The 24763-nt window shown below is 37.0% G+C and overlaps 1 protein-coding gene across 2 annotated transcripts in view; it reads left to right on the plus strand.

Annotated features, from left to right (window-relative positions):
• Positions 1–479: 479 nt before the first annotated feature.
• INTS8 (integrator complex subunit 8) overlaps positions 480–24763 on the plus strand; it is a 55309-nt gene continuing 31025 nt past the window's right edge. For both annotated transcript variants that reach the window (XM_003408395.4, XM_064267905.1), the window contains exons 1-10: positions 480–779; positions 2336–2510; positions 4681–4821; positions 5148–5219; positions 6771–6822; positions 7936–8118; positions 10935–11042; positions 13556–13711; positions 15560–15660; positions 16090–16231. In XM_003408395.4, coding sequence (XP_003408443.2) covers positions 650–779; positions 2336–2510; positions 4681–4821; positions 5148–5219; positions 6771–6822; positions 7936–8118; positions 10935–11042; positions 13556–13711; positions 15560–15660; positions 16090–16231 — 1260 coding nt within the window. In that variant the 5' untranslated portion in view covers positions 480–649. The remainder of the gene's footprint in view (positions 780–2335; positions 2511–4680; positions 4822–5147; positions 5220–6770; positions 6823–7935; positions 8119–10934; positions 11043–13555; positions 13712–15559; positions 15661–16089; positions 16232–24763) is intronic.

The raw sequence follows: 24763 nt of genomic DNA on the forward strand, positions 1-24763 counted from the left end.
GCGCTAAATATTGAGAGTTAGTTCTGAGAAATAGCAGAGGCTGAGTCTCATTGTAGGCTGTCATCATCTGGGCTCCTACAAAGAAATCTGGTGCTGGAGACCGCAGTGGACAGCACGCGGACAGGACCTAAAACCAACCACCTAGTGGGAAGAAATTTTGGAACTGGAAATGCGGAAGTAGAAAGCACGGAAGATAAAATTCACCTGGGTCACAGTTTGCCAGGACCTATCGTGTTCACTGTCTTTTACGAATATATTGAGGGCCGTTGCAACCCTAGATTAAGTTGTTTCATTTTCACGCTGATATACTCACAGGCAAGGTGGAAAGACCGCCTAGAGCCGTCTCCAATAGCAACCTGGGAGGCGTGGTCTGAGTAGTGACTCCCGCCCCTTTCTCTCCAAGTCGAACCATGATTGGCCTAGAAGTGCGGCGGAGGCGTCCGGGAGGTGGAACCAGCGGCCCAAGCTCTGGCTGGGTTGCGCCGCCATTTTGGGTTGTGTGGGTTGTCTGGACGTTCGCAGTGCTTTCACCTAGGTGCTTATAGCGGCCTCCCTCCGGGCCGTTCCGCACATCACAGGTCACGGCACGCGTCCGGGTGTCAGGTTGGAGCTGGGAAGCGTCCCTGGGGGTAGCGGCGGCGGGGGCAGGATGAGCGCGGAGGCGGCGGACCGGGAGGCGGCCACCTCCAGCCGGCCCTGCACCCCGCCGCAGACCTGCTGGTTCGAGTTCCTGCTGGAGGAGTCGCTGTTGGAGAAACATCTGCGCAAGCCCTGCCCGGGTAAGCGCTGCGCCTGTAGCCCGTAGGGCTCTGCTCGCCGCGCCTCCCTCGACCTCGCGCCTTCTCAGCCACCGAAGCTTTGGCCTGCAAGGCGCGGACAGGAGCCGAGCCCTGACCGAGTCCCTGGCTGAGCGTTAAACATCCCGGTGCTGTAGCACCCCGGCGGGGGGAGTGCAAAGAAAAGCCAAACAAAGGGCCGCTCGCCAACCTTCTCCCCCAGAGTGGCTGGCTCGGCGCCGTCGGCCCCCTCTTCCCTGGGTCCTTTGGGGTTTTAGCGCTTGGGAGTTGGGTCTTCTGGTTGCTTGGATTGAGGAGGGCGGCCCGAACCCTCCCCTTTACAGAACCCAGGCTGTTGAAAACTTGGGGAGATGCGGAGAGATCACTTCTTCTGGTGCTGATCCTGACGCTAATTAATTTTATCTTAGGTTCTCATTTAACTGCTTTCTTCCTGAATGAGACTTTACTGACTCTAGTTATATTCTAAAGTTGGACTGTAAATTAAATAAAATTTTGGAGAGTAGGGAATGCTATAGAGCTCTCCCAAAAAAACCCATTGCCATAGAGTCGATTCAGCTTCATAGCGACCCTGTAGGACAGGGTAGAACTGACCCACAGCGTTTCCACGGCCTTAATCTTTAGGGAAGCAAGACTGCCGCATCTGTCTCCCGCAGAGCGGCTGGTGAGTTCGAACAGCCAACCTTTTGGTTGGCAGTGAGGGCTTAACCACTGCAAACCAGGGCTCCTTGCTGTACAGTTACAAGATGGCTATTGTATTATGATGACCGTGATTAATGTGCCAGTTAGATCGGTGTAATTGGGGCAGGAGGAAGACGCCAGGCGTTTCTGGAAAGAGGTAAACCAAAATAAACTCAGGGTACTGGCATGAAAATGTAAGTTCCTTGAATAGCATTCTGTTGATAGGGTCAAATCCCAAAACGGCTAGTTCAGTCCAGCTGATGTAGACTACTGTGTGTGAAGTTAGTTTATTTTACTTGAGTAGTTTTGCCACCTACATTATGTTTTTCTAATTCATTACTTTTGACAAACATTTTTTTGGGTGCTTTCTGGGTGTCAGACGCTGTGCTTACTGCTTCACATCTGTTATTTAATTCACTCCTCGAAATGATGCATTGAGGTTGGTGGAATTAAACACTATTTTGCATGGGCAGAAACAGATGCAGAGAGGTAAGTAACTCTACCGAAGTACCACTTTTAAGTGTTAAAACAATAATTCGGAAGTCTGCATCTCTTTCCTCTGATTGGCATTGGTTATTTGCTGAATTGGGAATCTCTCACCCTCGTGTGGCTTATTTGGGTAAATGTTCTTGTAAAGTGCTTTCTTCTACTTTTTTTCTGTTAGGCCTTCCTCCTTCCATACTCTTCCTCATCCTCCCCTTTAATCTTGGAGAGCACAGTTCTTATAAATCATATTCCTTACTCATTATAACTACACAGCTGTTTGGATTCCTTTTGTGGCCCAAAAACAATACAGGTGAAACCTTTTGCATCTTCATAATTAAAACTGAATTTTAAGAATTTTTTTTTCTAAATCCTAGATCCTGCACCAGTTCAACTTATTGTTCAGTTTTTGGAACAGGCTTCCAAACCTTCAGTTAATGAACAAAACCAGGTTCAGCCTCCACCTGATAACAAGAGAAATCGTATTTTAAAGCTGCTTGCTCTTAAAGTTGCTGCACATTTGAAGTGGGACTTAGACATATTAGAGAAAAGGTATACAAGATTTAAATAAAATTTCGTTGAAGTGCTATTTAGATATCTTGGTTTATTTCCATGTTTATTTTTAAGATTTATATATCTATATTACATACAAAATCCATTACCGTTGAGTTATATATACATATATATAAATATATACATACGTACGTAATGAAATCTGTCTCTACACGCGTGTGTGGGCCTTTAAGATGAAAATTACCTTTCTGTGTAGTCTTAATAAACTATGCAAGTATTTTCCAAAAAGTATAAGAAAGATAAAGTATTTAAATCTTAAACCAAAAAACCAAACCTATTGCTGTCGAGTGAATTCCTACTCCTAGAGAACAGAGTAGAACTGCCCCATAGAGTTTTCAAGGAGGGCCTGGTGGATTTGAACTGCTGACCTTTTGGTTAGCAGCCATAGCGCTTAACTACTGTGCCACTAGATGAATTTTAAATGGCCCCAGAAGACAACATGACTAAAAAAGCAGTGGTGTTAATTTTACTTGTGAGTAGTGTTGATCAAGTTTTAAGCTGTGAGCTAAATATTCTTTAAAACCATAAATGATGTTATTAGTTATGAGGCAGTTTAATTTTTTTGATAGAGAAAATTCACATCTATAGTGCTTTTTTTCCTAAAGGGTTTAAAATGTTTCTGTTTGCTTTTGCATATCTGAAGAAAGTGAAGAAAATTGATGAGTTTTGCATAATATGGATGATTTGCCAATTAATATTTCAGTTAATTTTAGTGATCACGAAGCAATCACTATCTCCTAAACTATTAAACTATCTTATTAGTATCACTGATTATTTGTTTACAAATGAATGCTTTCAGGGCTACAGCTAGAAAATGCTTTATTTTCATCCACTTCCCTAACAATTTAAAATGTAATACCTATTTATTATAGAAAATTTGGAAAAATACAGAAAACAGGAAATAATAGGGAGAAGAGTGTTTTAAATATTTTTGTGTATTTTTTTCCTCCCCATGTTTTTAAACAGTGTTGCTGTTTTGATTTCTTTTTTTTTTTACTTAATGGTATATCATAAACATTAAACCATTTTATTTTTTGCAGATTATTCCTTTGTGTGGATACTTTATTAATTATTCCTCCGTCGACAGTACTTTGTTTCCAGTTTTTCACTGTTATAAATCACATGGCCTTAAATGTCTTTGCCCATAAGCTTTATCTGTATTTTGAGTTATACCCTTAGTATAGATTTTTAAATTGCTGGGTCGTATGATATAAGCATTTTTAAGGCATATGATTTATATTGTCACATTGCATTCCAAAGAGCTGTACTAGTTTGTACCCTCACCAATAACCATTTAAAAATAAATAAACCTTTTTACCACATACTCTCCAGCTTTAAATATTAGAATTAAGAAAAGAGAAAAAATATTTTACTCTTTAATCTGTAGGAGGAACCTACAGATTCAGAGACTGGAAAGACAGATCAGTAGATAGCGGTGTGTACAGAGAAGTGGGATTTATATGTGACAGTTGGAAGATTGAACATTAGTTGTGTGTTTGGCCATAATAAGCAGTTATTAAGTTTTTAGCTGTGAAATTAATACAATGTGGTTAGGTTAAGAATTAATCTTTTGGACACAGTCTGAAATATTTATAGGAGAAATGATTTAACATTGGGGATTTGGTAAGTGGGTAAGGGTATAGATGAAATAAGATTGGCCATCAGTTCTTAATTATCGAAGCTGGATGATGGATCAGTTATGGGAGTTTATTACGTTGTTGTTGTGTGCTGCTGAATCAGTTGTGACCCTCTTTGACAGAGTAGAATTGCCCCTCAGAATTTCCTAGGCTGTTTTTTTAATCTTTATAGGAGCAGATCTGCAGGTCTTTTCTCCTGCAGAGCTGCTGGGTGGTTTCAAACTGCTAACTTTTCAGTTAGTGGCCAAGAGCTTAACCATTGGGCCATCGGGGCTCCTTTATTCTTTTGACTTTTGTATATGTTCACATGTTTTTATAATAAAATTTTTTAATCTTTCAAGTTTAATAGGTAAATGTATTTTCACTTAAATCGTCGAGGTTTAGAGTAATAAAAAGACCCTGAAGAATTAGTCCTTTAGCCATGTAGTGAAGATACTGAATTGTGTATTTTTTGCTTTTTAGACAGCTAATATACAGACACGTGCCTTTTCTTCCTTTTTTTTTCCTTTAAGTTTGTCTGTTCCAGTGCTGAATATGCTGCTGAACGAACTCCTCTGCATCAGCAGAGTTCCTCCTGGGACAAAGCACGTAGACATGGATCTGGCCACTTTACCTCCAACCACCGCCATGGCTATCCTTCTCTACAACAGATGGTAAATTTTTTATAAACCCAGAATGTGTTGGGTACTCTGTGTCTAATCGTGCTGTGGTTTTCAGGGGTATCCTTTTAAGGGGTCGCTTCTGCTCCAGAGATCTCTCAGAGGGTCTTGAGAACTGTGAGTCTGTGGTGGAGAAAATTTCTGTGACTATCCACATAGATGAATAGCATTCTAACAAAAAAGGGATGATTTAGAAAGTGTTTATTTTATGTTAATTAAAACTTCAGATAATTTATAATGCAAATCTAAGAGGTACTTGAAAAGATAATAGAAGTTGTATTTACAATGTATTACATTTCTTTTTTCTTTCTTTTCTTTAGGGCAATTAGGACAATTGTTCAAAGTAGTTTTCCTGTCAAACAGGCGAAACCGGGACCCCCTCAGTTAAGTGTGTAAGTTGGCAGTTATGAATGTTACTTGGCATTTTTTTTCATTAGAATTTAAAACAATTTGCAGGTTTTTAGTAATTCTGGTACAGAGGAAGTAGCGCAGAAATCTGAGGGCAGAAAATCTGCATGAAAGATTTCTCTGGAGGTCTTGGGTCAGAGAACCAGGTAATATTCTACCAGATAACCAGTAACTGTTGACTCAAACTCAAGGTGACCCTATGTATGTCATAGTAGAAATATGCTCCACAGGGCTTTCAATGGCTGATTTTACAGAAGTAGATCACCAGGCCTTTCTTTCAGCACACGTCTGGGTGGACTTGAACTGCCATCCATTTGATTAGCAGCCAAACAGGTTAACCATTTGCATCACCCAAGCATAGTGTTTTAGATACATAGAGTAGAGAGAGAGCGAAGAAGAAGAAGGGGAGTACTTTTTGAATTTTGCTGTTCATCTTGGTAAGTATTAGCTGACCTGCTTAAAAGTATTAAGATATTTTTTAATTTAATTAAATTGACTTTGAAGAAGATATATTTGTACTATATTTAATATATGTAAATATTCGTTTAGATTGTTATTACTTGCAATACTTGACCAGAAAAATGAAGGATTCTTAGGGGGAAATTTTGCAAAAGTCAAGGATTAAAACTTAGAATTGACTTAAAAATCATCATTGTCTATCAGTACTGTGTAAAAGGTTTTAAAGTATATTGAACTACAGTAGTTTTCCTCTTTTTTTTTCCTAAAGTTTGATCATATCTGCTGTTTTAAGCCTGATCTTAAATTCCAATAGCATCTTACCCAAATTGTGGAGCTAGAGCACGTGGGTTTTAATTTGATATAAATGAGCTTTAGTTGTCAGTAAGTTTGAACTGTTAAGAACCCTCTTGTGGACTCTGGAACTTAGGTTGCCCACCTATATTTTCCGCCTCTTGAGGTTTCTTGGGAAGCTGTTTTCCCACTTATAGTGCATGCTGCTCCAAGGCGAGAGCCTGTATAACTGTTTGAAGCAGAAGAAATGGGCATATGCCACAAATTACTATTTTTACAGGGTATTCTATGAGGTGGTGCTGAATATTTTTGGTAGGTTAAACATGGAATTTAGAAAAATTGTTTGTTACGCATATGTCCCTCTGGATTCTGGGGGTTAAATTGGGAGAACACATATGTCCCTTTGGACTCTGAGGGTAGTATTGGTGGGATGAGGCAAGAAAAAAATCCATACTACCTATTGAAAATTCGGACATAATGAATCAGCATGTATTCCATTAATGAAGACGCTTGGGATCAACAGAAAATTCAAAGCAGAAAATAATTGGATCTTGAAAGGGTAAATTGAGGTGTGTGTGTTTTATGCAAAGCAAATGAGAAAGTAATGGAAAATAAACAAGCTTCGTAATGATTTGTTTTTTAAGGATGAAAAGGAATAGCATCAAAAGTATTTTTACCTAAATTGAACCTTACTAATGTATATTTTTTTAATGTATATGCTCTTAAGTATTGAGTTTTCAGTGTCGTAACATTCGATACTCGGTCTTTTCGATCATTTCTCTTAGTATGAATCAGATGCAGCAGGAAAAAGAATTAACAGAAAATATTTTGAAAGTGGTGAGTATTTGCATCAGTTATACTTTAACATTTCTGAAACACTTGGAGAGCGTGTTTAGATGCTTCTAATCATAAGTATATGAGAGTTGTTCAGACCTAGATGCAATGACATTTATATTTTTATGGTTAGAATACAGTAGGGCTTTTATTGATCATATGATTCTAAGTTGTACAGCTTTAATGATAGAGAGCTTTACTATTGGTTCTATTGTCGAATACTTCACAATACTTGTAGTAGGTATGAGAAATCGATTTTACAGGTTATGTCTACATGTTCTTTAGTGTTTTCCAAAATATCTACAGTCAACATGTATTACTTTTTAATTACTTTTATAATCAGAAAACTACAGCACTTATTTTTAAAATTGATTTAGTTAGTATAAAGGTAGAAATTTGGGAGGTTTGTAAATTTTTTTAAATGGTCTCTAATTCTTATAAATACCTACAGTGTGCCAGAGACACTGTGTAAGGTGTGGGAGGCCAGGGGAGGAGAGGGAAGATAAGAAACTGCATGTACATAAAACAAATATGCTGTAGTAGTTTGAATATGGAAGTAAAAAGCCTGCATCTTTTCATTTGTATTACCTAGTGCCTAGTAAGGCGCCCCTGCGGCACAGTGGTTAAGAGCTCGGTTGCTAACCAAAAGATTGGCAGTTTGAATCCACCAGCTGCTCCTTGGAAACCCTATGGGGCAGTTCTACTCTGTCCTGTAGGGTCGCTGTGAGTTGGAATCAACTTGATGCCAATGAGTTTGGTAGTGCCTAGTACTGTGGCTGGCACATTGCTGTATACAAACATTTTTTGAGTAAATCAAGTGGAACAGTACAAATCTTTAAAGTGTTTTTCTTCATCCTTAAACATTTCTGTAGGGGGGAGAATCAATCTTTTCCTCTTTGTACTTTCTAATTTTATAATAGGAATTTACTGTAGTGCTTTTTCCCCCATTTAATATCATTTTATTTCAACAAATTTAATTGTATTCCTGCTGTGTTAAAATTTTTTTTAATACCACTGTATGCTAAATTACTACATATCCCGTAAATATTTTTTGGTTAATATGGTCATTTATTGCTATTTTTGTGTTTTAATAATTTGCTTATTGAATATTTGTAGCTGAAAGAACAAGCTGCTGATTCTATTTTGGTACTAGAGGCGGCCCTTAAATTAAACAAGGATCTTTATGTCCACACCATGAGAACTCTAGATTTATTGGCCATGGAGCCAGGCATGGTAAATGGGGAAACTGAGAGTTCTACTGCTGGATTGAAAATCAAAACTGAGGAAATGCAGTGCCAGGTATTTATTTTAGTATTTAATCAGTGCATGATAATTTTTGAGGAGAAAATCTTATATGTAATCATCTTAGTATTTTAGAATTTGTTTCTGCTTTTTTTCTCTTCGATTTTGTCTTAAGATGCTGTTTGACCTGTTGTTTCTCACTTCATAGAATTAGAAATATAATTAGACCTTAAAAAAACAAACAGACAACAAAAAGCTAATATTGTGTTAGAAAAAAATCTAGGCCCCTAGAGAAAATGTCCAGCTTTACAAGGATCGCAAGGTTATCTACTTTTTGTAACTCTGGGCCCCAGTTGCATTGGCAGCTTTCAGTTGATGTTTATTGTTGGGTATTATTTTATGTTTTCTCTTCCCCACCAGCTTGTAAACTTTCTGAGGCCCTGTTTTTTCTTTCCTTTTTTTTTTTTAAAATGTATTTTGCGTCTTCCTCATTTTCTAGCACAAAACTTGGAATGCGATAGAAATTTAAAAATAATTGTTGCCTCCCGAAGGTTACTAGAATAGTGCCTTTAGTGCCTTTTAAACTAGATTTCTTTTTCCTTAAGTCATGTGAGTCGGCATGGCTTCTTTAATTACTATTTCCTGTTTTGAAAGAGGTAGAAGTAGCTACAACAGTGTTGGGAAAAGGTGCCTTTTTAGGTTAAATCATTCTAGAGCTAAAGGTAAGCATTTTTTTCAGACCTGAAGAGATGAAAGTTACAGTAGGAGTAACAAGGTTTTGACACTTGAAAACCTCTTTACTTTTATTGAGAAATTTGCATGTGGGAAGGTGTCTGGTACTGTAGTATTTTATAATCTCTGAGAGTCTGTTTAAAGACTATCAGTGTCGTTGGATTATCACAGCACGGTGATGATACGACCTGAAAAGAAACACCTCCTAGAAAACACCTGTATGTGTTAGACTATCAAATAGTTTTTTAATTACATAGCTGAGTTTATGTTTCCTATTTTTTGAATGGCAAATTGGTAGTAATACTCAATTCCTGGCATATTCAGATTTGAAGTGCATTCTTTGTTAGTAGAATTTAGCTAAGACTCAGAAAGAAAAAAAAAAAAACCTGTAGAATTTCCCCCACTAAAACCAAGTGTTACTCTCTTTTAGGACATTATCAAGTTTTTTGTTTTAAACCTGTTGACAACCTCTTAATTATAGAATTTAAGCTCATTTTAATGGCTAGTCGGTGAAACTAGCATCTTTTTGATAACTTTGCATTGTCTTTGCTTAGAAAGGGGAACTGTGTATCATTGTATGTATCATATATAATTACTGCTTTAGTATTCCTTCCCCCCAGATGGGAGGGGTTCTCTAGAATGAAAATCAGCCAAACATTTATGGTGGACTAAATAGTTCAAAGCAGTGTTCTAGAGGCTAAGGGGAATTTATCGCCTTGATTCATGGAACAAGATAGAACATTATCTATAATGCTTGTAAAGAGTGGTTTCGTAATGAGTACCAGAGACTATTACAGCTTAGGAGTTTGGAGGAGGAATAGGTATCTCTTGCCTCAGATAAATGGAGATAAAGGTGTGTGGAATGAAGCTCATTTCTAGGCTATGATGTGAATGGAGAATTGAGGAGACTAGTGTGATTGAAACAGAGGAGAGAAGACAGGCTTGGAGAGAGAAGTTAGGCCAGATTATGAGGTCCTTAAAGAATAGGTCAAAGGGTTTGTACTTTATCCTGTTCGGGGGAAAATTGAAGACTTTTTATGAAAGTCAGATCAAAAAGACTGATCTGTCAGCCACTGTAGAATAAACTTGAGACACAGGGCATTTTAGGAGCCTAGAGATTTGAGCTCAAGCCTGGGCTCTGCCATGACTTGGTTATATGCTTTTATGTAGACATATCACTTTCTGGGCCTTGGTGTTCTTATCCATAAAAATGACTGGGTCGAACCATTCTGAAGCAGCTTTGAGTTCTGACATTCAGTGAATCTCAGCTTCTGTCTAGGAAAGCTCTTTGAAAAATATACAAATTCCACCATGAGAGAATTGGAAAAGTATAATAATTTTATCATCATTAATTTAAATTTCTCAGTATTTTATTCTAGCCAGTCCTGTTAGGGTAGATATTTGTCTCCTACCCCACCCTACTCTTGCACCTTTTGTGGGGCTCCCCACATCTGTTCCCCTCTACTGTGTTAGAGGAACTCCCTTTCTTTTGAGACTTTTGGTGGGAGGCAGAGCCTGCTTCCTATAATAGAAGCTGAAAACTCTAAATACTCACTTTCTCAAGCCTCTTCCTGCTTTAGAATGCCAAGTCACGTAGGTTTGACAAGTGGATATGTTTAGTTCAGACTGTGACTCATAAGCTAGTAAGTCAAGTGGGATGGTAGAGAATCCATTTTGGTGGTGGGTAGCAGCAACAGTGACAGTGAAATCTAGTTTTCAGGGGAAGCATTAGCAAGAGCATAGCTGGCTATTTCCAGTGCTTTCTGTTGGTGGCTGCAGGTGATACAGGCTGTGGAGTCTAGTGTTGAGATTGGCTGCAGCAGTATCTACACTAGACCAGTTTTGGCTCTCATGCTGGCTGCTGGCGTCCCTTGCTCCTTTTGGTTTTCAAGCCTGAATCTTTGACCTTTCTAACAATTCTGTAGGCTACCTGAAATGAATAAATTTTTCTGCTTAAATCAGTGAGAGTTGATTTCTGTTACTTGAAACTAAGAACATTGGTTGTTTCACAGTTCATTGAAATATATTTTTTTCCTATATATATACACCTGTGTTTTGCTGAGATGGAGATAATTTTGAGTTCTGTCAGCTCTTAAATGATGAAAAATTACTAAACAAATTGATACTCATTACAATTTCAGGTGTGTTACGATTTGGGTGCAGTATACTTCCAGCAAGGCTCTACAAATTCAGCTGTCTATGAAAATGCCAGAGAAAAATTTTTTAGAACCAAAGAACTAATTGCAGAGGTAAATACAGTCATAACAGGCATGTAATATTCGGCCCCTTAAAATATCTATATATATTTTGGCTTTTATATATTTTTTAAAAATAATTTTTATTGTATTTAAGTGAAAGTTTATAAATCAAGTCAGTGTCTCACATATAAACTTATATACACCTTACCCCATACTCCCACTTACTCTCCCCTTAATAAATCAGCCCACTCCCTCCTTCCAGTCTCTCCTTTCATGACCGTTTTGCCAGTTTCTAATGCCCTCTACCCTCCCATCTCCCCTTCAGGCAGGAGATGCCAACATAGTCTCAAGTGTCCACCTGATGCAGGTAGCTCACTCCTCATCAGCATCTCTCTCCAACCCATTGTCCTAGCCCAGTCCATGTTTCATGAGTTGGCTTTGGCAATGGCTCCTGTCCTGGGCCAACAGAAGGTTTGGGGACCATGACCACCGGGATTCTTCTAGTCTCAGTCAGACCATTAAGTCTGGTCTTTTTATGAGAATTTGGGGTCTGCATCCCACTGTTCTCCTGCTCCCTCAGGGGTTCTCTGTTGTGCTCCCTGTCAGGGCAGTCATTTGGCTTTTATATTTTTAATGAGTAAAAAAAAGTTGATTGCAGTAAATTTGCAAACTTCAAAAAAGTATTAAAAACAGGTTTTTAAAAAAGATTGTAATACTGTTACCTGGAAAGTAAATTTGGCGTTTTAGCTTATTTTCTTCTGTTTTTTGTTTGTTTTCTGTGTTTTTATGCAATTAAATATATACTATATATACTATTTTGTATCTTGCTTGAACCTTGGAATAGATATTTTAAATGTATCATATTCCATTATTTGCTGTGATTTACTTCATCTTAAATGGGCATTTAGGTTTCCAGTTTTTATTTATTATAAAGCTGCAGAATTTGTATCTTGCTTGAACCTTGAAATAAACCCAAACCAAACCCTTTGTTGTCGAGCCGATTCCGACTCATAGCGACCCTATAGGACAGAGTAGAACTGCCCCATAGAGTTTCCAGGGAGCACTTGGTGGGTTCAAACTGCCAGCCTTTTGGTTAGCACCTGTAGCACTTAACCACTATGCCACCAGGGTTTTCAAACCTTGAAACAAGACGCTTTAAATATATCATATTCCATTATTATTTACTTCATCTCCTTAATGTTTGGGCATTTAGGTTTCCAGTGTTTATTTATTATAAAGCTGCAGTATTCGTATCTCCAAGCATAAACCTTTGTGTGGATGTTAGATACTTTTTCAAGTTACCATCGTACAAGTAGAATTATTATGTCAGCAGGTATTACTGTTTTAACAGCTGTTAATACATAAAATCAGATTGCTTTCCAGGTACAGTTCTCTCATTAGCACTTAATCAGCAGTAAGTATAAAAAACAAAAACTTTGCTAATTTGATGGGTGAAAAATAGATTCTTTTATAAATTTGCATTTCCTTAATTACTAGTAAGGGTAGAACTTTTTCATGTGTTTATCATTTGCATTTTCTTTTTACAATTCAGACAACTGAATTTTAAAGTACATAACTAGGTATTTTTATGCCTGATGCCTAGAAAAATTCCCATTTCAGCCTGTCCTTTCCTCACCAGAGAAATTGATTAAATGCTATAGAGATATATCTTAGACTTACTGTAGACTCTTTGGAACCCCCGTTTTACTTTGGCTGAGGAGACTCATCAGATTTCTAATTTTATGGCTTTTCAGGTATAGTAATTTAAAACTTTCGTTATTTTTTCAAATGTATCTTTTAGAAAAGATATTCTCTTTTGGTAGAAGCATTTCTATTCTTTCTGAGAGAAGATTATAGGTTTCATTTGCTACCCCGAACCCCCACCCATTAAATCTGCTTGTTACATATATTTTAAAAATTTTTAAGCTTGTTTTCAGCAGTGTTTACTCTTTGTTAATCGTTGTCTTGTCACACCTGCTTCGAATGGTAGTAATGTCTGTGTTTTAGATGTTGACGTGAAAACTCTAAGCCAGAGACCGGGAAACTTTTTCTCTAAAGGGCTAGATGTTGTTAGATGCTGTCGAGTTGGTTCCTACTCATAGTGACTCTATAGGACAGAGTAGAGCTGCCTCACAGGGTTTCCCAGGAGTGGCTGTTGGATTTGAACTGCCAGTCTTTTGGTTAGCAGCTGAGCTGTTAACTACTATGTCACCAGGGCTCCAAAGGGCCAGATAGTAAATATTTTATGCTTTGTGGACCACATACCCTCCCTGTTGCATATTCTTTTTTTTTTTTTTCTTAAACATTTTACATCCCTTCAACACTGTAAAAATAGTTCTTAGCCCAAGAGCCATACAGAAACGGAAAAACAGGCCACATTTGGCTGGAGGGCAGTAGTTTTCTGGCCCCTGTTCTTAAACCTTTAACCTGTTCATTTTTTTATGTTTCACCCAACCTTGAAATAACTCATTATTATCTTGTACTGTAAAGATGCACTACATGGGTGCTAGCCTGTTGTTTATATTACATTCATGGATAATGGTATATACCCTCTTACTTTACAGATAGGTTCATTATCTCTTCATTGTACCATAGATGAGAAGCGGTTAGCTGGCTATTGTCAAGCATGTGATGTTCTTGTACCTTCTTCTGACAGTACATCTCATCAGTTGACTCCATATAGTCAAGTCCATATTTGTTTGAGATCTGGAAACTATCAGGTAAGATGCATGATGGGGATGCACTGGTATAATTCAAAAGTTTTAGAAGCCGCACAGAACTGAATTCAGATCCTGATTCCACGATTAACCAGTTGTGCAATTTGGGGCAGGTCAGTTAAACTGTGAGGCTGGCCTGTAATAATTATCCTGTTTCATAAGACTCTTAGGAGAATCAAGTGAGAAGTGATAGTTTATAAACTCAAAGGCAAAGCACTATACTAATGTTAGTTTATCATTACAATGTTATCCTTTCTTAAAAAGAAGGTATAGAGGTTGCCCATTTTAACTTTTAAAATTACAGGTAGGTAACTTTTAGCTTTATGGAGCCTGAAGTCTTGTGTTTGTTTTGAAGGTATGGCCTTGTAGCACAGCCTTGTTAGATACCTCAGATATTAAGATCATAGGGGAAAGTGAGCAGCATGGTGTTGGTAGGTTTGGATGGTCTGTTGCAGCGCCTGTTTTGTCATTGAGCCTGGTCATCATCTCAGTTTTACTCACGAAAATATTAATTAGGCTGAGATTTCCCCCTACTCTGATTTACATATCTTTGGTTTTATAATGAATGTCACTGAAAATTAGAAATTGAGCTTTTAAAATCTTCACTGGAAAGCCCTCATTCTAGAGAGTAAACAGTGCCTTCATGTTATTTAGTTCAAAACAGGAATCATGAAATGACAAAGCTATGAGTTTTGTGTCTCCAAGTGGGCTTTTGACTCAGCTCTTCTCATCTAGAGTTTTTTTTAACAGAAAATAGTAAAGGGCAGGGGGCTATCATTTCCTCTACTTCTGCCCTGATCCTTTTTTGAAATTCTGCACTTTGCCCTAGGGAAGAAAATTAAACTATCTTGAGATGGATGAGAGATAGAGATGGATTTAGTGAAAACTAGAGATCTTTTAGTTACATTTACCTGGTAGGAGCTTATTGAGGGTTATGACACTATACCAATTCTTTCTTTAAGATCCTCACTGACCTGTGCAGACAAGACCTTAGAAATGTTAGGCATAGACAAGCATACATTACTATAAATGTAATGAAGTGCCAAAATGAGTAAATCAGAGAACAGTGTAATGGTTAGCTAGGAAGGGGAAGATAGCAATTTTATTGCAATTCTGAAATTTGTTACTTGGGTTATAGGTGCAGGACTATCTTAGGAAAATATTTAGTTTTTTATTTAAATAGGATTCTCTTTATGTGAACTATATAAAGTTTTTTGTTTTGCTTTTGTTTTTTTAATTAAACAGTAGTTGAACAACTATAGCAAATGTGTCTTCTCACATTTGGGAAGTGACAGTCTTTTCCTCTCTGCTGCCCTACATTGCTCATGTTTTGCTGTTGAGGTGACACTCTGTCCTCTGGAGTTTTGAAACCACTTTTGTTAGTATTTCTGCTATAGGAGCTGGTTAGCTTCACCTCTTCCCAGAAATGCTTCTCCCTGTCTCCTACACCATTACCCCTTCTTTCTTTCCTCCTCTTCCGTTCCTTGAGAAAAAGCCCCTGTGTAATAATATGTGCATTTGGCATGATTCACTAATATATTTTAAACCATTTAAATTTATTAGGATATTTTTAGCATATTTTTCCCCTAGCTGAATTATTTTAAATATTTTAGAGAGTTTTTTTTTTTTTTTTAAACATAAATCTGTTTAAGGTAGATTAGAAGAATATTTTAAATTTTTCTCTAATGGTATATCTGAACTGACTTTTTAATTCCTCCCTCACTGCTCATTTCGGGTCCACGAGCTTCAGTTTTTTTAAAAAGGCTATTTTTTTACCCTTAATTTTAAAATTTAAGAAAAGAAACTTAGGGATAATTTTTGAAATGATATCTTTTTATGTATGTTTTCTAGGAAGTAATAAAGATTTTCACTGAAGATAACTTAACCTTTAGTTTACCTGTCCAGTTCCGACAGTCAGTGCTGAGAGAACTGTCTCAGAAAGCTCAACAGGGGTAAGTACATTGAAAAATTACTTACTGATTTTTGAATAAAAGAGCAAGTGCTTTTCTAGTTTATCAAAAACACACCTCTAAACTATCTACAAGTCTGACAGTGGCCTCACTTTTGTCAGTGTAAAGGACACTAATGTAGCCAGAGAACCCTCTCTGATGTTCACCAAATCTGTTTTAAAAGCTCTTGGAAAAAATTGTATACATAGAATTCTATTCTAATAGTTAATATGTAATTCAGCGATCCCATGATAAATACAAAACCTTTTTTCTTTCCCCGTCTTGGCATGTGGTATTTACTAGTGTACTTGAATATCCTAAAACCTCACTTGTCAAGAATAAACGGCTCATTCTTGTGACTTTCGTTTTGCAACGTGCACCTTTTCTCTTAATAGTTAAAATAATATTAGTGGCTCTACTTTTGTGTTACAGAAATGAAGCTCTAGATGAAATCTGTTTTAAGGTCTGTGCCTGTAACACAGTCCGGGATATACTGGAAGGTAGAACAATTAGTGTTCAATTTAACCAGCTATTTCTTAGATCTAATAAAGAGAAAATAGACTTTCTTCTTGAGGTAAGACATTATGTTGCCCTTTTGATTTATAATTTTGATTTAAGCATACCAGTGACCTCTTTATTGCCAAATCCAATGCCTCCTTTTCAGTCTTCATCTGACTTGCCCCTGAATGTCTGTGGCTGATGGTTGACAGTATTGACAGACTCTGCTTTCCTGCCTTGTGTTCTAGTATCACTCGTTTCTAATTCTCCTTCATGTTTTTTCTACATCCTTCATTGAATTCTCCTTAATCCTTCATTAACTTCTCTCTTACTGTCCCTTTAGTGTTTTTGTTTAGAAAAGTTTTGTTCTTGACTCAGTCATCTTGTATCATTTTTAATTCTCATCCAAAGCTTTAGTAATCACCCTGTGTACTAGAAACTCACAAATCATATCTCTAGCCTCTCATGTGAGCTTGAGAATCTGTTTCTACTAGATCTCTCTACCTCTTTCTTTAACATTGTTTACACTGAGAAATAATTTATAATAGATGTTGAAAGAAGTACAAAGAGCACAAATACATCACTTAATTCCAAAAACATCAGTACTCTACAAGCTCCTTTTATGCTCTTTACCAAACAAACTCTCTTTCACTTGAGAAAACCACTGTCCTGACTTGTGGTAATCATTTCCTTAGTTTTCTTTATGGCTATGTCGCCTTTATATGCACTCTTAAAAAGTAACTTAATTTGCCTGTTTTGTTCATATAAATGGGATCATACAGTATGTATTCTTTGTCTTCTTCCACTCAACATTATATTTATGAGGTTTATTCAAGTTTTTGTGTATAGACACAGTTCTTTTTTTTTCTTCATTGCTGTAAGGTGTTACTATATGACCATGCCACAGTTTATTTATTTATTCTTATAATGGTGGACATTTGGGTTGTTTATAGTTTTTGACTGTTACACTACTTGGAAAGTATTTGTACATGTATACTAATGCACGTATGTACCAGTTTGTCTATGATATATACCTAGGGAAAATGTATCTGCAAAAATAGTAGGTAATATCAAAATGGTTATACCAATTTATATTCCCATCGGCATGCATGAGAGTTTTCACTGGTCAGCATTCTTTGTATCACTTGGTATTGTTAAATTTGCCTGACAGATGGTTGTGCAGTGGTATCTCTTTGAGTTTTTAATTTCCATTTTCCTTATTACCAAGAAAATATTATTATCCTTTTTTTTTGCTCATATGAATTTAATCCTTCGAGGTGCCTGTTCCAAGTGCATGCTTCATTTTTCTATTGGATTGTCTTTTTTTTTGGAAGGAGTTTTTTTTTTTTATCCTGACCTTTGTCATTTTTAAGTATTGAGGTTATCTTCTCTGAGTTTTTCTTTTAACTTTTTTTATATCATTTCAAACTTAATTTTCATATAATCAAATTTATTGATTTTTTCCTCTGTGATTAATAATTGCTGTATTTGTTTAAGAAAACTTTCTGAAGTCATGAAGACAGTTTTATCTTTTAAAAGTTTTATAGTTTAGTATTCCTTTCAGATTTTGGTCTTTAAGGCATCTACAGTTGTGTTTTTTTTTTTTTTTTTGGTATCATGCGAAGTATGACTGTGTAGTTGTTCCAGCACCGTGTATTGAAAGGTCCGTCTTTTTTCAACCAACTGACAGTGCCATCCCTGTTGTACGCCAAGTTCCCAGATATGTGTTGGCCTGTTTCTGGGCTGTGTCTTCTGGACTGCTTTTCTGTTTTTCTCTACGTCAATATACCTGTGTCTTGATATCATCTGGAGCAAGTCCTCCTATCTTGTTTTTCAAGATTGTCTTGCTTATTCTTGTTCTTTGTATTTTCATGTAAACTTAAGACTCAGATTGTCAAGTTTCACAAGTAGGCATGTTGAAATTTAGTTTGGAATTAACATTAAATTTTAAAATGAGTTCTTCCCAATTTGGAAAGAATTACTATCTTTACAATAATCAGTGTTCTAACCCATGAGCTAGTGTAGTATGGCTCTTGATTTATTTAGTCATTCTTGGATGTCCTTCGGAGTTTTATAATTTTTCCATAGAATTCATACATAAAATGGTTTATACATTGGTATAGAGGTACAATTAAACTCTGTATGATGATTTTGTATCCAAGAACTTTTCTAAACTCTTAAAAATTCCGTTAACTTATCTGTAAATTGTATTGTTTTTCTAAACATACAGCCTATTTGTGAACAAGTGAATTTTGTTGTTTTTGTTCTCCTTTTCTAACCTTTTACTTGTTATGTCTTTACTTGTCTTGTTCTTGCTGTGCTGGCTATGATCCCGAGAAGGGTGTTCCGTAGAAGCAGCAATAGTGGGCATCTAATCTCCTTTCCAGTCTCAGAGGGAAAGCTTGCACTATATTCATTAAGGATGATGTTTATCATAGGGTTTATTCTTTTTTGTACATACTCGTTATCAGATTAAGAAAACTCCCTTCTGTCCTTAGTTGGCTGAGAGTTTTTTGATTTTCCTTTTAAATCATGAGTAATATTTAAATTTTATTAAATACTTTTTTCTGTGCCTACTTTTTTTTTTCTTTTTTTATGGAGATAGTCATGGAACTTTCTCCCCTAATCTGTTACTGTGGTGATGTACATTAATTTATTTTCAAATATCAAACTACCTTTACATGTCTGGAATAAATCCAACCAGGTCATGATCTTTTCTAAATCTATATTGCTGAGTTTGGCTTGTGGGTATTTTAAGATTTTTTATATTCATATGTGAGATTGATGTGTGTATTTTTTTCTTGTCCTGTCTTGATTTTAGTGTCAAGATCATGCTTGCCTCATAAATAAATTGAGGCATGCATCTTCTTTCTTCTTGCCTGGAAAAGTTTATGTAAAAATGGAATCATTGCTTCTTTCAGTGCTTGGTAGAATTCACCAGTGAAGCCATCTGGGCCTGGAGATTTTTTTATGGGAAGGGTTTTGATATTGTTTGAATTTTGTCCGTGATTACAGGGCTATTCTGTTCTTCTCTTTTCTCTTGAGTTAGTTTTGAAGTTATTTTTAAAGAATTTGTCCACGTCATCTAAATTTTTTAATTTATTAGTATCAGAGTTTTTCCTTATCTGTTTAATGTTTTTAGCATCTATAGAGATGTGTCTTGTTTTATCTTTTTCTAAATTAAATAATGTTTTTTATTGATGTAAGATTCACGTAACATAAAATTAACCATTTTAAACTGAACAGTTCAGTGGCATTTACTACATTCACAGTGTGTTATGTAGCTGCCATCTCTATGTAGTTCCAAAATATTTTTATCACCCCATAGGGTCGCAATGAGTCGGAACCGACTTGATGGCGCCCACCAACAACAAAGGAAACCCTATACCCATTAAGAAGTTACTCCCCACACCCCTTTGGGAACAAAGGAAAATGAAGAAACCTAAAGATACAAGGGAAAGATTAGTCCAGAGGACTAATGGACCACATCTACCACGGCCTCCGCCAGACTGAGTTTAGCACAACTAGATGGTGCCCAGCTACCACCACGAACTGCTTTGACTGGGATCACAATAGAGGGTCCCAGACAGAGCTGGAGAAAAATGTAGAACAAAATTCTAACTCACAATAAAAGACCAGACTTAACTTGCCTGACAGAGACTGGAGAAACCCCAAAAGTGTGGCCCTCGGATACCCTTTTAGCTCAGTAATGAAGTCACTCCCAAGGTTCACCCTTCAGCCAAAGATTAGACATGTCTGTAAAACAAAATGAGACTAAAGGGGCACAGTAGCCCAGGGGCAAGGACTAAAAGGCAGGAGTGGACAGTAAAGCTGGTAATAAGGAACCCTAGGTCAAGAAGGGGGAGTGTTGTTGTGTTGCAGGTTGTTAACCAGTGTCATAAAACGATATTCTAACTGTTTAATGAGAAACTAGTTCTGTAAAGTTTCATCTAAAGTATAGTTAAAAAAATAAAAAAAAATCACTCCCCATTTCACTCCCCTACCCTAGCCCCTAGAAATCACCAGTCTGCTTTCAGTCTCTATGGATTTACCTGTTCTAGATACTTATATCATATAGTTGGAATCATGCAACATGTGGTCGTTTGTGTCTGGCTTCTTTCACTTAGTGTAATGCTTCCAAGGTTCATTCCTGTTGTAGCATATATCAGTACTTTATTCCTTTTTAAGGCTGAATAATATTCCATTTTATGTACATACCATAATTTAAATAAGTTTTTTAAATGAGTATTTTAGAACCCACAGAAAAGTTAGACAGTGGTGCCATAGATCATAACCACTACTCAGGTCAGCCATTAACATTTTGCTCTATTTAGTTCCTGTTGTTCTATCTGTGCTAAGAAACAAAACATACAGATACTTTGGAACCCTCCCTCCAGCCCATTTCCTGCCATCCTCTTCCCAACGGTATCCACTGTCCTAATGACGATCTGTACTCTTCCGTGTAATGTTCTTGTACTTTTAATATATCTGTATATATTTATAATATACTGTTACATGCCAGGGACTGTTCTGGACACCAAGCAGTACCAATAAACAAAACATAAGAATGCCTCCCTTCATGGAATCCACATTCTATATAGGGGTGTGTGTAATAACCAGTTTATTGATCTTTTTTTTTTTTTAACTATAATATTGCTATTTGTTAAACATACGATTTATCATCTTATCAATTGATAGACACTTAGATTGTTTTTAGAATTTCTCTGTTACAAGGGTGTGGTGATCATCTTTTCTAATCCCTTTTGTGGCCAGGTTATATGTCTAGAACTGGAATTGCTAGAAAGTACAATACTTTTATATTCAGTTTGAATGCATTGTCTTCATCCAGAAAAACTTGTTTCTCTAATGTTGCCTGTCATCCTTCCAGTTATGGGGCTAGTAACCTTCACCTCTTTCTCTCCCTCTCACTCCTAAATCCAGTTTGATCACCAGGTTCTCATGATCCTTCATGAAAGGCTGTCATACTCTTGGGGTTTCTCCAGGTTCTGTCAGGCAAGTAAGTCTGGTCTTTTTTTGTGAGTTAGAATTTTGCTCTACATTTTTCTCCAGCTCTGTCTATTGTGATCCCTGTCAGAGCAGTTAGTGGTGATAGCTGGGCACCATCTAGTTCTCAAGATGCTCTCATCTCTCGTGTAGCCTGATGAAGTAACTTTGTAACTGCCTTCTTTTATCTGTTCTCCATCTCTAGCTTGTCCTCACAATGTGTTTCTGTAGTTATTTTTCTATTTTAAAAACTTAATCTTGTTACTTTTCTGTCTTCAAACAAACAAAAACTTATTGGCTCCCATTTGTCTGGAGAATAATGTTTCTTGATCATGAGGTATTCTTTTTTGCCCTGTTTTTTTTTTTTTTTTGGCGGGGGGCCGGGTGGGGAGGATTTATTTTCCTGGTTCCCAGAATGATTAAGGAATACATTTCTCTAGATTACACCCTTGTGAAGCTATCCCAACTCCTTAACTCTACTTCTTTTTCCGTATAGCTGTTCGAGCTTAATTTTATAGCACGAGTATTGTGATTATTTTTCCCCCACTCTCCCACTCTGTCACCTCAGATGATTAGCTCATCAGGAGTAGAACCCTGTCCTTTCTGGATGCCTCCTCTTTTACCTGTCATGGGATGGATGTTCAGGGTTGGAATGAGAGGATTTTTCATAGCTGATTGGTTTTTAGAATTGGAATGCTTCTCCTTTTTCAGTAATTTAAAACTCACTTTATTTGAAGAAGAAAACGATTACCTGTTTTTATTCATATGATCTGTTATGTTTGCTAGTCATAGATTAACACACATTCCCTAAGTTGTTCCATGACACGTGTACAGTGCACCTCTGTGTGAATAAAAAATCTATTATGAAAGGAAAATCAACTATTCCTTACCATAATAAAATATTTTATGTATGACAGCAAACTTAATAAAAATTTATGTATGCAGTGGAACAGAATTCTTAGAATGTAAGTATTTTGTACATACTCCAGAGTGCTCAGATATGATTTATATGATAGGTTAGTCTATAAATCAGAAAATGGTGTCTGGACATAGTACATTTTAAGCACTGTTATAATTCTTCTTTTTTAATAATAGCTTTCTCAAGACGGAATTTACATAACATACAATCTACCCATTTAAAATGTGATCTCATATTCCCATAACTAGTTCCTGTTGTGCTGTTTTGATTGTTTATTTTTTTGAAAACTTGGTTAGTTTCTTAAGCATTGGTTATGTATTCACTAACTATTATCAATTATTTTTTTCAACCATCTAGATGAAATTTTCTCTCACTTCTCTGATAGGAGCTACTGATTACTGCAATTGATCACTTCATGTAATTTGTAGCAAAAGACTATAAATTCTTGAGAAACTGTATAGTGTGCTAAATAGATTAGTCTTTTAAAAATTTTTAATTTTGTTGTTGAGGATACACGTAGCAAAACATACACCAGTCTAGCAGTTTCTTCATGTACAATTTAGTGACACTGATTGCATCCTTTGAGTTGTGCAACCATTCTCAGCCTCCTTTTCTGAGTTATTCCTCCCTCATTAACATAAGCTCACTGCCCCGTAAGGTTCCTATCTGATCTTTTGAGTTGCTGTTGTCAACTTGATCCCATACAGATAGTTCTTAAAAGAGCTAAACTGTTGTTTGGTTTTACAGTGACTTGAAGGGATATTTTTGGTTTAAGGTTTAAAAATTATCTGGGGGCAATAGTTTCAGGGGTTCTTCTGCCTTCCATGGCTCCAGGAAGTCTGAAGTCCATGATAGTTTGAAATTCTGTTGTACATTTTTCCCCTTTTGATCAGGTCCTTCTGTGGAATCTTTGATCAAAATGTTCGGTAATGGTAGCCAGGCACATCTGATTCTTCTGGTCTCGTGGCAGAGGAGGCAGTTGTTCATGGAGGCAATTAGCCACACATTCCATATCCTCCTCCTATTCCTGACTCTCCTTCCTCTGTTCCTCCAGGTGAATAGACCAGTTGTGCCTTGGATGGCCAGTTGCAGGCTTTTAACCCCAGGCACTACCCAGCAAGCTAGGAGGGAGAACAGAAGCACTAAACATGTTATTAGGCCAATTAACTGGGATTTCCCATAAAACCATGACCCTAAACCTCCAAGCCAAGGAACCAAATCCCATGTGGTGTTTGGTTTTACATAAGTAGCCTTAACAGCTATTCTTTTTTTTTATGGTCATTGTTGTAAATGTATCTATCACAACTTTTGCCAATTCACCTTTTTATAGGTGTACAACTTATTCACAGCCATTACAGTAATACGCTATGCAGTGCTATCTTAATCATGTGATGTTTCCATCACTGTTTAACCCCTTTTTTCCCTTCCCTCCTGCTCCTGGTAACCACTAATACACTTAGGTCTGTCTACATTGGCCTTTTTGTGTCTTTTTATATAAGTGAGGTCATACCATATTTGTCCTTTTATGATTGGCTTATTTTGCTTGGCGTGTTTTCTTCAAGCACCATCTATATTGTAGCACATATCAAGACTTCATTTCTCCCACTGGCTGGGTAGTATTCCATCATATGTATGTACCACATTTTGTTTATCCATTCATCTGTTGATGGGCATTTAGGTTGTTTCCACCTTTTGACTATGGTGAATAGTGCTGCAGTGAACATTGGTGTACAAGTCCCTTTTTGAGTCTCTGCTTTCAAGTCTTTTGAGTATATACCTAGGAGTGGAATTGCTGGGTCATATGATAGTTTTTTGAGGAACCGTTATACTGTCTTCTACAATGGCTGTACTATTTTGCATTTCCACCATCAGTGGATAAGGGTTTCAGTTTCTCCAGATTCTCACCAACACTTCTTATTTTCTGTTGTTTGTTCATCTTAGTCATTCTAATGGGAGTGAAATAGTATCTCATTGTGATTTTGGTTTGCATCTATCTGATGGCTAATGACACTGAGCATCTTTTCATGTGTCTGGTAGCCATTCAAATGTCCGCTTTGGTGAAATGTCTGCTCATTTTTTTGCCTGGATTATTTGTCTTTTTGTTGTTGTGAAAGATGTATGTGTATTTTGGATATTAGGTTCCTGAAGATACTTTCCTAGTCAGTAGATTGTGTTCACTTTTTGGTAAAGCATTTTTTAAAAAAAATTTTTATTGTGCTTTAAGTTGAAAATTTACAAGTCAAGTCAGTCTCTCACACAAAAGCTTATATACACCTTGCTTCATACCCCCAATTGCTTTCCCCCTAATGAGACAGCCCGCTCCTTCCTTCTACTCTCTCTTTTTATGTCCATTTCTCCAGCTTCTAACCCCCTCTACCTTCTCATCTTCCCTCCAGGGAGGATATGCCAGCATAGTCTCAAGTGTCCACCTGATCCAGGAAGCTCACTCCTCACCAGCATCCCTCTCCAACCCATTGTCCAGTCCAGTCCCTCTCTGAAGAGTTGGCTTTGGGAATGGTTCCTGTCCTGGGCCAACAGAAGGTCTGGGGACCATGACCACCAAGGTCCTTCTAGTCTCAGTCAGACCATTAAGTCTGGTCTTTTTATGAGAATTTGGGGCCTACATCCCACTGCCATCCTCTTCCCTCAGGGGTTCTCTGTTGTGTTCCCTGTCAGGGCAGTCAT

Source organism: Loxodonta africana, chromosome 14 (genome assembly GCF_030014295.1).
Source record: "Loxodonta africana isolate mLoxAfr1 chromosome 14, mLoxAfr1.hap2, whole genome shotgun sequence".
Classification (NCBI taxonomy): domain Eukaryota; kingdom Metazoa; phylum Chordata; class Mammalia; order Proboscidea; family Elephantidae; genus Loxodonta; species Loxodonta africana.